At 37.7% G+C, this 12,766-nt stretch overlaps 1 protein-coding gene across 3 annotated transcripts in view; it reads left to right on the top strand.

Annotated features, from left to right (window-relative positions):
* LOC134546139 (uncharacterized) overlaps positions 1-12,766 on the top strand; it is a 146,866-nt gene that overhangs the window by 21,965 nt on the left and 112,135 nt on the right. For all 3 annotated transcript variants that reach the window (XM_063388689.1, XM_063388691.1, XM_063388690.1), the window contains 2 exons: positions 9,129-9,327; positions 12,472-12,589. In XM_063388689.1, coding sequence (XP_063244759.1) covers positions 9,129-9,327; positions 12,472-12,589 — 317 coding nt within the window. The remainder of the gene's footprint in view (positions 1-9,128; positions 9,328-12,471; positions 12,590-12,766) is intronic.

Genomic DNA, 12,766 nt, shown 5'->3' on the forward strand with positions numbered 1-12,766 from the left:
TATCTAAAAGTGGTCTACCATTTTTAAGGAAAGTTTGATGTTAAACCCAAAGACATGAAAAGCACTAATACATCAATAAGATTAGGCAGGCATTTTTTTCCCTAAAATTGTCCTTAGCATGACGACTATAGGTGCACTTACTATAATTACAAATTTTTCATAGAGCAGGATAATTTAAAATAGACTATTACTTTTACCAAACATACAATTGTTCTAGGTATGACATTCCCAAGAAAATAAACATTTCAATTTTGTAGGATATAACTCCACAAATGAAAACACATCTTTATCAGAATAAAAAAAAATAACTTTTAGCACTGTGGGAAAAAGTAGCTTCCTATTAGTGAAAGAATTGGCCAAATAGGATCAGTGGTTTCAGAGAGTACATCCAAACTTACAAATTTTACCTCTTTATAACATTAGTATAGAAAATTTGCTAAATATTTTATTTCTTTATTTCAAAACTTTTAGACAGTGCACAATGAAAAATCAACCAGACTGCTAGTATTTTTCTGACTTCAATTACAGTTTTTGTAATTTCTTACTGAAAACACATCTTTCAGAATAAAAAATATCCTATAGCACTCAGGGGATAATATAGATTCCTATTAGTGAAATAATTGTCAGAATAGGATCAGTAGTTTCAGAGATTACCCTGCATCCAATCTTTACCTCTTTATAATATTAGTATAGATAAATTTGAAAATAATTTAAATAATTGCTAGAAAGATGGAAGCAACTGCACCTTCTTCTATTGTCGACCACAGTACATTAATGAATCTCACAAGACAATGCATGCAAATATGCCAAATTTTATTAAATTGTAAATTTGAACATTAACTGATTCTAACATCACTACACCTATCCCTCACTTAGCACGACTAATTTGTTCCTAAAAGTGCTTGTGTTATTCGAAATTGCGTATTCTGAAGCATTAGTTTCCATAAATAGCAAGGCTAATTTATTTAATGTGTTCCAAAATTGTGTAGGAAAATATACTTTACGTAATATAAATGTATCGAATAACACATAACTATAAATATGTCACACCATTTATCTTTATATGCTTCCCACTGCACTTTGTATGACAAATACGACACCGCATAACGGGAGATACGTGTTTATATACTTTATCGTCAGTCGGCTGGCTGACTTTCCCGCCCGGGCGTGACCTTCAACACATGTCACGTACCTTTCCAAACCATCCTGTACTAACAGTGACAGTGATATTACTGTCCGGATAATTAGATTTAATTTTTCAAAAAATAAAGTTATTATTCGTGTATCACCACCTAGTTCACACCAATCCTGTCAGGCCAATGATTATTTTTTTCATTGCAACATTCATTTAACAACCTTTTCCACGTGAATCATCTGTTCATTTCTATTCCAGTATCTAATGTCAAATATATTCCCGCTAGTACAACCAAGAGCATCAGACTTATATAAACGTTTTATAAGAGTCCTTATTTCGTACGTTTGTGCTCACAGTTGACTTGCTTAAAACTAAAGTGCGACCAACATTAGCATGGCCTTCGTGACAATCTGCGTGCCGTAATACATCTAGTTTTCTCTCAAATACTTGAACACGATGCATTATGAGTGATCAAGCACGTACAGTTACCGGCAGCTGAATGGGCAGACGTTGCTTTTGTTTGAGTGAATTCCCTGCCACTGGCTAGACTGAGTTCACGGCTCAGTTTGTGGCCACTCGTCAACGGTACGGCACGACGGCATATGCGCGGACGTAAAAACATTTGGTCCTTTACACTTCATAGTCGCAATTTAACTTGCCATAGCTGATGTTTGTACAACAGCCGATAGCGTAGACAGACCTACGCACACATATCTTCCCCTCTTGGTTAGCTAACTGTATCCCACAGCACGTCTGTTGTTTACAGAAGTTGCAACAGACTTCGTGGCGTCGTGCTCAACTTTTTTTTTGCCTGCCGAGATTTCGTGCTAACTGAAATTTACAAACACGCTATTCAAGACTGAGGCAGTAGAATTCACATTGCGCTAAATGAATCCGCGAAATCTGAAGACGTGCTAAGTGAGGGATAGGTGTACACATTGCATGGTCAATAGAGTATTTAATAAAGCTACAGAAAAAAAATATTTGTCAGTATTCAACAGTGTACACCTGTTACGGCCATTTCCAGTTGTTCTCTGCGCGCGAGCGAGTCGCTGACTGGCAAAGGAAAGTGTCGGACTGCATACACATACTATCCAGACTATTCCTGAGTATTCGTGATGTTGGGCGAGCGGAATAGAAAAGAATAAGTGATATAGTTCTGATTAGAGTAAGTGAGCGGAAGATATTCGAGTGCGTGGAGGCACTTGTTTGTTTAACATTGTTTTGGTTATGCAGTTACTGTCATGGTGTGCTTAAATTATTGTTTTTATGGGTTAGTTGAATGAAAATTAGTATTATTTTGCTACGCAAGTGCCAGACTGTTAAGTTAATACTTTTAAAATGTCGACAATCAATCAAAATGAACCTTACATGGAGTTTAATAGTTTGTTGCCAGTATGGAGATATTTTAAGAAAGCGGTAAATAATTTGACAGCCCAATGCAAAATATGTAAAGCTATTCTGAAAACTACAGCCAGTTCCACAAAAGGATTACATGTCAATTGACATAAAAACATTGAATGCGGGAGTTCGAAGGACATCAACCACTCTGCAACTAGATGCTGCATCGTCTTCGTCAGCGTCTACTACAATGACGTCAGTGCCACCATCACCTATAGACAAAGAGGCTCAAGAAAATAGCTTATGCCAAACGCTCCCTAAAAAGAAGAAAATCAGTGATTACTTTCAACCAGACTGTGAAGTGACTAAAGAAATAATGATTTCTCGAATGGTACCGAAAGATGGACTGCCTTTTCTAGTTTTCTGCACATCCGAGGACATTAAGAATCTTTTTGCTTCAAAAGGTAATAATTATAAATTACCTTCTTCACCAAACACTATTAAATTAATTGTGATGAATTATGGTATGACACTCAAAATGAAAGTGAAAGAAGATCTTCGAAAGCTAAACAACGAAGACTAGGTATAGATTCACACTCTCTTTTGATGAATGGACGTCTGGAATGAGTAGGCGCTTTCTGAATATTAATGTTCGTACAACTATCAACAACCAACCTACTTTCTAGAATCTTGGACTGGCGTGCATGTTTGGAAGTATGTCCTCGTAGTCTTGTGTTCAGCTTTTAAAAGAAAAACTATCAGATTATGATTTATCCCTAGACAATGACATAGTTGGTATAACCACAGACGGAGCCAGTGTTGTGAAGAAAATCGGACGTCTGATTGAACCGCTTCCACAGCTTTGTTACGCACACGGGATACAGTTGTGTATAACAGACATCATTTATAAAAAAAATCTAGAACCTAATCCTGAACAAAACACAAATCACAGCACAGAAGAGGAGGAAGAATTGGAAGAAACCCAGATAGTTACGATCGTTTATACTTTTCTTTACCTGTAAGACAAGCTGATCTGGCTTCGGAATACCATTCGATTGTAGCAAAACTAAGAAAATGTGTCAAGCTTTTTAAGAACCCTCCCAATCAGAATTATATTCAGCAGGAGTTTGGTGCAAGACAATTCAACTGGTTCTTGGTTGTAAAACTTGGTCTAGCCTTTGCAATATGATAAGCACGTACAAAAAAGTTAAGCAGTGTGTGGCCAAGGCTTTAATCAATCTCTCTCAGTTCTAATTCTGATTACTCTTTCAGGGATGCAGTCCTTAGCGACTTCGAAAATACATTCCAGCCAATAAAACTGGCCGTCGAGGTATTGTGCCGCCGCAATACAGATTTAGTAAGTGCAGAATATACGTTGCGGTTCATGCTTCACAAGTTAGAGGACCAGAAGACTCCACTGTCAGAAAAACTAGCCGAGTCGATGAAAAAGCGGATCTCAGAGCGTCGTATAAATGCAACTGCCGCATTGTTGTATTTTAAAAATCCTGCTAGTTATCAGGATGATTTAGAACTATTGAAGGGCGATGAAACTTTTCAATTACCTAGCAAGTATATTATAAGAAAGGAAATTAAGAATATAATCAGACGATTACATCGCAGCACTACACAACCAGATACTCTTTCTCAAGACTTTCTCAAGCCTCGACCTCAACTTCTGGTAATGAAATAAATATCAGTACTGCAGCAAACTTGGCAAACGAGGCTGACTTGCTTCTTTCAATGATTGCAAAGGATATGAATTTACGTGCTGTTGTAAGATCAAATAGAAGTCTTCAAGAGAAACTAGAAGATATTTTGAAAGCCTGTAAAAGTCCTTTCTCGCAGGTTGTTACTATTACAGACAAGCGAGAGTCCGTGATTAAAAAAGAGATGGATCTCAATGAGTGTGGAGGATCGAGGGGTATGTTTTTGCAATTTGCATACAACAGCTTGCTCACGCTGATACCAACTAGCATTGAATCTGAGAGGGCCTTTTCAGCCGCTGGCTACATAGCAACTGACATAAGATTCCGTTTATCCGACAGCACTCTAAGCACTATATGTATTTTAAAAAGCTTTTTCCAAAATCACTCTTTATTTAGTTAGGAGTGATTTTGGAAATAGCAATTTTTGTCAATTTTTGTTTTCACCATCATTATCTTTGTTAAAATAAGTACTTTCTTTATAAGAGATTTTACGGGTCTGAATTTTTATGTTCATTAACATAACATAAGTAAAAATATTATAAAACTAAAGACTTTTTTTCAATAATTAATGTTGTATCTTACTCGCATCATTATTATAACTACTAAGCAGTTTCAATCATGTTTCAGTTATCTAATTAAAACAATACTTTTCGAAATCCATTTGAGATCTTGAAAATGCAGAGATCTCACCGAGATCGAATTTCTGATTCCTCGAGATCTCGACTTAGCGATCTCGTCTCAAAATTGCATTCCCTATCTGTGACCTAGTTACATAAGAAACATCATTATCTTTCGTCACAAACACCTCTATGCTCTCATCCTGAGCTCGCATATCCATCACTTTAATCTCTTCTCCTTCAGTGTCTTGGACAATGCAGACAAATCGGTACTTTGCTGTGCCCCTTTTTGCACCCATAAATGTGTAATTGTGGTGCTGTGCTCAGGATAAAACCATAATTATTTATAATAAATGTCCGGTGGAAGCGTCAGGCTAATTATCTAAAAGGACTTGCCAGAGGGGCACAGCCCACTTACAAAACACAATTTAAAATTAACCTCCCTGACAGTAGGAAAGGTTACGTGGATTGTGGTTTCAAGTAGCAGCAAATGAAAACAATCATATGGTTTGGTTTCATTAGAGGCTTTTACTGTTGATTAGTAGTTTAGTATCTTTTTCATTGCCGGTTTCTTACATTTGAAAATATCTTACGGCATTACAGCCATTACAAACAAAACAGGTAACAATGTTAGATTCTTATTTTTGATACATTACATTGAGTACACTAACGAATAAAATTAAAAAAAAGGGGTGGCCCAGGGGGGAGGAACACCATTTCATTGAGCTCGCAGGCTCATAAAACAAATATATGTGTTTAAAATATAATATTTTATAATAATAACGAAAACGTCCTAAAACTGGCGGAGTTATCAAGCTGTTCTTCACTTCTTTTTGAGGGGTGCCGAAAGATGGAGGGAGACTCCGTTATAGAGGTTCACGAGTTACATTTTGAGGTGCAAAATGTGGTGCCGGAACTGGGCCGCCATCTTGAACTGGTCTGGGGTCCTTGAAGCACTCTGGAATTCTTGAGTACTCTGGGATTCTGGAACCCTCTGGGATTCTGGAACCCTGCCTATAACCAATAATCCACCTGGATTAGCTTGGCTAGCAGGCAGTTTATGCCGGGCGAAGTTAAGCCCAAAAAAAGGCAACCTAACAGGTTTGTGTGGGACGAAGTGCAGCTTACCTTAGCTGGCAGGGTGAAGTAGATAGTGGCTGTCCCTGGGGGTGATCCGGGGACGCGCGGCGCGAGAGCTCGCGGTAGCCATAGAAGAAATAATTATGATGAAAACCAAAAAAACTAAAGTTAAACTTAACTATTTGGGCAGCTACGAAGAAAAACTAAAAAAAATCTAGGCGACATGGCCTGGCTCAGAAAGCAACTACATTATTCCCGAAAGCGGATCACGATAGCTGCTGGTCGTTACTGCGACCTGTTGCGAAGATGCGCGCTGGACGAGAGCTGCCCTAAAAATCCCTGAAAAGGCGCCGGGAAGCTAACTTAAAATTAAGCCCGGTCGTCTGTTCCTCTGGAGGAGGGGATCGGGAAACCTGAAGTGCTCCGAAGGGCTCGGAAAGAAAAAACAAAGGGCTCCGGCGACCTATCGACTGAGTGTGAGTTCGACTGTTTCTCCTGGTGGGGATAGGATGGTCAGTAGTGCGCTCTCGCTCTCAGCTGGTTCGTCCTTTCGCCGATAGATGGTGTGGGCATGCGGATCGGAGTCTTGCAGAGACGATCGCGGCACTTGGTGGCCGCCATTTTGCAAGGGGGGGGGGATTTTTGGCCTTGAAGTTGGTCATTGCCGCGGAGGGCCGATGACCGCTGTGGACCAGGACGGGGTGGGGGGTATGTCCGGTGAATGACCTGCCCTGGGAGAGTTCGCCGGCCAGACGTTGGGACATGCGGCGGAGCTTGAAAAAAGAACACCAAAACGTGTTAGAGACCGCAAACTTCAGCACACCTCCGAGAAGGGGTGGAGGCGACCATGGGAAGCTTAGGGCGGCTACTTTCGTCACGCATAGCGCTAAACTCGTGACGAAACGCGACGGCCAGTGGATACCGTTGCTGATGATAGCCCTGTAGTCGGCTAGACCCAGCAAATTTGGTGGGAAACGGCGGTGAGAGCACTATACTGCTCAACAAGCTAACCTGCCGGTACACTCGACCGAACAAGTTTGGATGGGGCGAAAGAGGAAAATTAAAGTTATAAAAAAAATTTAAAATTTTGTAAAACTAAGAAAATAAAACATTCGTGCCTAAAGTAGCACTGATTCGGCACAAATGTTACAAGTACAAAAGACCCAGGTCGCAAATTCTTTTCAGTCACTTCTATTTCTACACATTCTTCTTCATGTTCTCCACTCCATTCATCAGAAGACTCCATAGAAATGATTTCTTCCTCCGATGATGAGGAATCTGAAGAATTTTCATCCACCTTCCTCTTTTTAGCTTTCTGTTTTTCTTTCTCCAGCCTTTTTTCAATCTTTCAGCTGCTCGTTCTTCCTTTTGCTTTTGCAGATCAATTTTCACCTTCTCTTTCTTGGAGAATTATTCTTGCCAAGCACTTGAACTGGCAACATATGGGATTTTCTCTTTCATTGCCCGTTTTTTTAACCTGGGCTTCTGCGAAGGCCAAAACAATGTTCGCTTGAAAGGAGTGAGAATCAATCTTTCTGTGTGCACTACAGTAAAACCTTTTGATGTTGATGGATTTGGCTCAGAATCAATTGGTGAAACAGTCTCTTCAATAACTGTGCATACTTCTTCAACAGCAGTTGGTGGAGTAGATGCTTTCTCAGGTATTGTGTCTTGAATTTGGGAGTTTGGTTCCTCACATTGGACAGTTGAACTGGTTTCGACCTTGTCATAAAATGCAACATGTCTCCAATTTTCAAACATTGTCATGTCCTGTATGTCTCCCTGCCATACATCTCCTGATTCTTTGAAAAGTTTAAGTTTCTCATTCCCAAAAAAACTTTTCCAAATGTCCAACAATGTCAGGAATACCAACATTATATTCTGGAGTCTTGGGTTTAGGCGAGGGAAGTGCTGATGCTGGTGTTAATCAATGGGACACTGGAGGGCCTGGAAGTGAACTTGTTCTTATCTACTGCTGAAGGATTCCATGGGAAAATTCCAATTTCTTGAATGAATACTGTAAAATTTCTGGAGTAAAAATTTTCTGAATAGCTGTATCTAGCAGTATCTAGCAGTTTGGCAACATCTTTCTTTAGTGTGGGGTCTTCCTTGTTCGCCACACGTTGCGGTCACCACTTATGAACTGTATTTTTCCATTCATTTTTAAGTGGCTTGAAAACTCCAACATCCATCGGTTGCAGTATATAGGTGGAGTTTGGTAGTAATGCCACTAAAACTAACCCATTTTATTTGCAGAATGTGCTGCTGTTCAATGTGAGGTTTGATGAATGGCCATCGATGAAGAGAATAGCTGGTAAAGTTATCTCCTTCTTAACGAACCATGGATGAAATATGTTGGTCAAAAATTCATAAAAGACTTCACTGCTCTTCCAACATTTTTGTGACTTGCCAATTCCCCACTCGAAAGGTATTCCTGCTACAATATCTTGTGGAAGTATCGTATTTTAGGCACAGTAGTGGAGGACAAAGTTTGCCAGCTGCATTCCCAGTCAATAAGACAGTACACATTCCTTCTTGTCACAGTTGACTTGCTGGAAAATGTTCTCTTTTTTTTGCCAGAAGTTTGTTCCCATTAGGGTTGAGAAAAAAAGCAGACTCATCTCCATTAAAAATTATTCTTGGATCAAACAGAACATCTTCCAGCTTGTTTTCCTCCAAATACTTGTGCACTTCCCCAAACCATGCTGAGATCTGTCCCTGCAAGACAGCAGCCCGACTGCAAGTAAAATTCTGTGCAGTTCTTAACGTTAAAGTTGGATTCCTTTTAAGGAAAGATGCCCACCATTTCCTATCTGGTCGCCCATCTTTAAAAGGAAAAGGCTTCTTCAACGCTTTAGGGAGCTGCTGCACACTATTCAGCAAATCATCCATAGTAATCGGGAATCCTGTATTGCAGAGAGAAAGGGCCTACTCCACTAGCATGCTCTCCTCCTCTTTCTGGAGCCCAGACGAAGGACCTGCATAACAGTAGTCTATGATTACCCAGGCTTTGCCAAAAAAAATCACAGCAACCCATGTCAATGAGAAATAAATTAAAAATAAAATAATCACAGAAAAAACAATACCTGACAACTCAAGGTTTTTATTATTAAGAATTGTGAACATATGTGCAAATAGCTGTCGTACGGACCTCAGTAAAATTTTTTTGAATATGCGCTTATATTAGCTGTTTGCTCGATTAAGGTTATGTTGTACAGTATTTATCAGTACAAAATGTATGCATTGCAGGTGTTTCAGCTCTAGTGAAGAGGCTCAACTCTTGCACTGCTACGCCGCCTGCTTCGAAGGGCTCCACTGGTAACAATGAAGAAGAGAAGAAGGTGTTGGCGATACTGCCATGGCTGCCTCAGTTTTCCATGCTGTCGAGGTTCTCTCTGGGGAGCCGCAACATCAAGCAGCTCAAGAAGCTCATGTCTCTGTATCTGGGGTATGCTCTTGTTTTCCCCTCTCATCCTGCAGCCTTGGGCCAAGCGGCTTCTCCTGATACAGGTTCAGTCTCATAAACAGAGTTTAATAAATATTCCATTTTCTTGTCACTACTATCATGTAAATTTTTCCAGGTAATTCTCATGCATTTGTTAATGGGATAAAAGTTTTCTCACCCAATAATTACTAAACGTTATTTTTGAGCTGTAAAATGACATGAAGTTGATAATAATTTTGCTTTTGCACAATCTTTAAATGCTGTTGATAATGTGTAGTGGATATCTTTTAGAAAATATGAGCAAAAAACATAAAATGTGAGGGAGCTATTGGAATAAATTTAAAGAAAAAGCCCTCAAGTATTAAGTGGTTTGTTTTCCTTGCCATCTCTCTTGTTCCGTAGGAGTTGTAAGAGTTAGGGGCAACTGAACTTAGGTCAAAAAGAGTTGGTAACCCTCATATAGGCGAAGAAAACAACTTGACAATTATATTTTTAGAAGGTGAAATTGCTTAAAGCAATGTCTGATATCGTGCTGCCACAAATGATTTAAGATTAACAAAATTATGTTTTATGTATTTAAACATAAAACCTTTTTTCAAAAATCTTATATCAATATACAATTATAATTGTTATATGTAATGTGATAAATAAGTTTTTCATTGTCATAAAAATCACAATATACTGAACCTTATGAACAATGCAGAAATAGGCGACAGCAATCAAACACTCGGCAGACTACTTGCCCTCGCAACTCTTCCTCGAGAGGAGGAGAATCGAGGGCATAACCTGTCATATCTGAGAGGATCTTGCTCCCTCGAATAAAACAACCACTGGCCATATTATTTCCAGCAAAGGTGTCCCGAGAGTTAAAAGGTCTAAAAGAGACAGAGGAAAACAAAACCAGTAATGTCAAGAAAAGGAAATAACCAACATGGCATGTAAAAATGATCCTTAAGACAGACAGATGGATTCTAAAGGATGACATCTTTGTCCAACCTTTTTTTTTTAACAATAAAAATTAATAATAGTTTACTATTGAAAATATAGCTTTATTGCATAGTAAATAATTTTATGGCATGCTTGTAGTCTACACTCTGCTGTGAAATCATTGGAGGTTCAGAAGTTAAATAATTTTAAATATTATCAGTAGTCATGAGGCATATTGGTGTTAGTGAGACGGGATGAATAGTGCAACACTCACTGGTGCTTCTAGCATGGTATCCCCTCTTAAGTGCAAAGCTGTATACTGGTGCACAATCATGTCATGCATAGTTCAATTTAAAGATTTGGGCGGTAACAATAGCATTATTTGGTGGAGAAATGAAGATAAAGTGGTGGTGCAAGTCCTTTAAGTGCTTTCAAGTATCAGTACGTACCTGGTGTTTCATGCTTGAAATTATTTTGGAATCACATGTTTGAGCCCTTTTGACTCTTAAAGTACAGTTTAAAATTAAATACGGGAGCAGAACTTCACATCCACCCTCAGCATATTCTTAAGTTATTTACTTAAACAAACACCGCTCTGATATCTTGATCATATTTCAAATTGTGTGGTTTCTTCTGAATCTCTGCATGTGTGTGTGCTCAGGTAGATGGGGTCCTTAACAGTATCAGAAAATCTTCTAATGTTTACACTGCCACAACGAAGGCAAATTTTCAATAAAGATCAATACAAATGGTTGGATTCAAGATGGCGTCGTTTGACGTGGTCAGAACAAACCATAAGAGGTGATTCCATGGTATGGAGGTAACTGGACAATACAACACCCAGTCCTTAACCAGAGAAAAAATTTTTTCACATTAAAAAAATTCCTGACCCAGCTGGGAAACATACCCGGTACTTTTATCTCTCCAACCAGACATTATTAACCACTGAGCCAAAACCTTGGGCACATCTTCATTATGATATATATAATATTACATAATTGTATACTGGGTACCATTTGAATACCTTTTGGCAACTTGCTGAATTCATGATAATAGCATCATCCACAATGCATTAATTAGACCTGTGCCAAGCTTCTACTAGGCGAAGTGAATTGAAGTTATTTTAGAAATGCATTCGCAAGGCAATTTTGAATTAGTTTCATTTGAAGCTTCGAATGTGATGCAAAGCTTGGGATGAGTTTTGAATCTAGGAACACGAAAAGCTGCAGTTTTATGAGTCCTCAGTTACAAGAAACTGTAATGTATGTTTGTAAATAATGTTATTGTACTAGGGGTTTTTATACCGATTTCCATGGGGTGAATAAATTAAAAAAAAATTTTTTTAATAAAAATGTATGACTGCATTCATTTTAATTTATAAAATTAATTTTTGAGGTTATGTAAGATGGCGAAAGTTTTTTTCTATTTGCCAGTTTTAATAATGTAATGTGAATACTAATAATACCACTAATAATTTTTTTCGTCAACTCATTTCATTGTTTTATTAATTTAAGTTTAATACAGCCTTGCTGGAAAAAAATATTTGTAAATACTTTAAGCATTTGATTTGATATTTGCATTGCATCCAAAAACCAATATTTTCACAAGCCATACTATGAAAATAATTCTAAAAAAAATTTTTAATTTTACATGTCTGATCTATTCATAAAAAACTCCTTCCCTTGAATAAATTAATACAAAATAATTGTTTATCCCTTCGTTATGTGTGCCAAGAGTTTTTTTTAACTGTGTTTTATATTTTTAAAAATCTATTTCATGTTTGAAAAAACTGTATATTTATGAAAGACTTTGAAACGTCGACAGTGGAATGGTGCCTACTTAACCTTTAGACATTAATTACTTTTACTAGAAACTTTAAATTTGAACCCTTCAGAATCAACGAAAGCTTTTTTATACAAAATTGTGTATTTTAAAATATGTAACCACTAACCAGATGCCTAAAAAATGTTAGGTAATGGCATTGAAATTTTTTTGCAGACATTTTACCAATAAAATTATAATAGACCATTTAAAAAATTTATGTTAAGGAAACAAAATGTTTGAAGTCGTAATTCCATGGGTTCTTAGTAACATATTATAAAATTTGCATATATATTTTATGAATTGCTTTTAGTGACAAATTAGAACCAATGTTTATGGAGATTAAGAATTTTAAGTGGGGTACTGACATTGTTGTTTGCTCTTTTATGTGCATTACAGGCATATTTCGGAGATGGTGAAGAAAAGTTTGAAGAAAACTGTGCGAGCAGCGAAACTGAAGAAAAATATGTCAGAAGTACTGGTCATGTTCCATATGAGATATCTAGACATTCGGGAGGTAAGAGGCAGTATTTCCCAAATCCAGACTTTTATGAAATTCACCAAAGATGTTTATGTAAGTGTGTATTTAATTAAATTTACCATTAGTTTTCAAGCTACTTTTAGAAAGGCTACTTTATATGTCATTACTTTATTTTTTAACACACAGGCTTGAGGGGAAACAAAGATTTAGTGT

This window comes from Bacillus rossius, chromosome 1 (assembly GCF_032445375.1).
Source record: "Bacillus rossius redtenbacheri isolate Brsri chromosome 1, Brsri_v3, whole genome shotgun sequence".
Taxonomy (NCBI): domain Eukaryota; kingdom Metazoa; phylum Arthropoda; class Insecta; order Phasmatodea; family Bacillidae; genus Bacillus; species Bacillus rossius.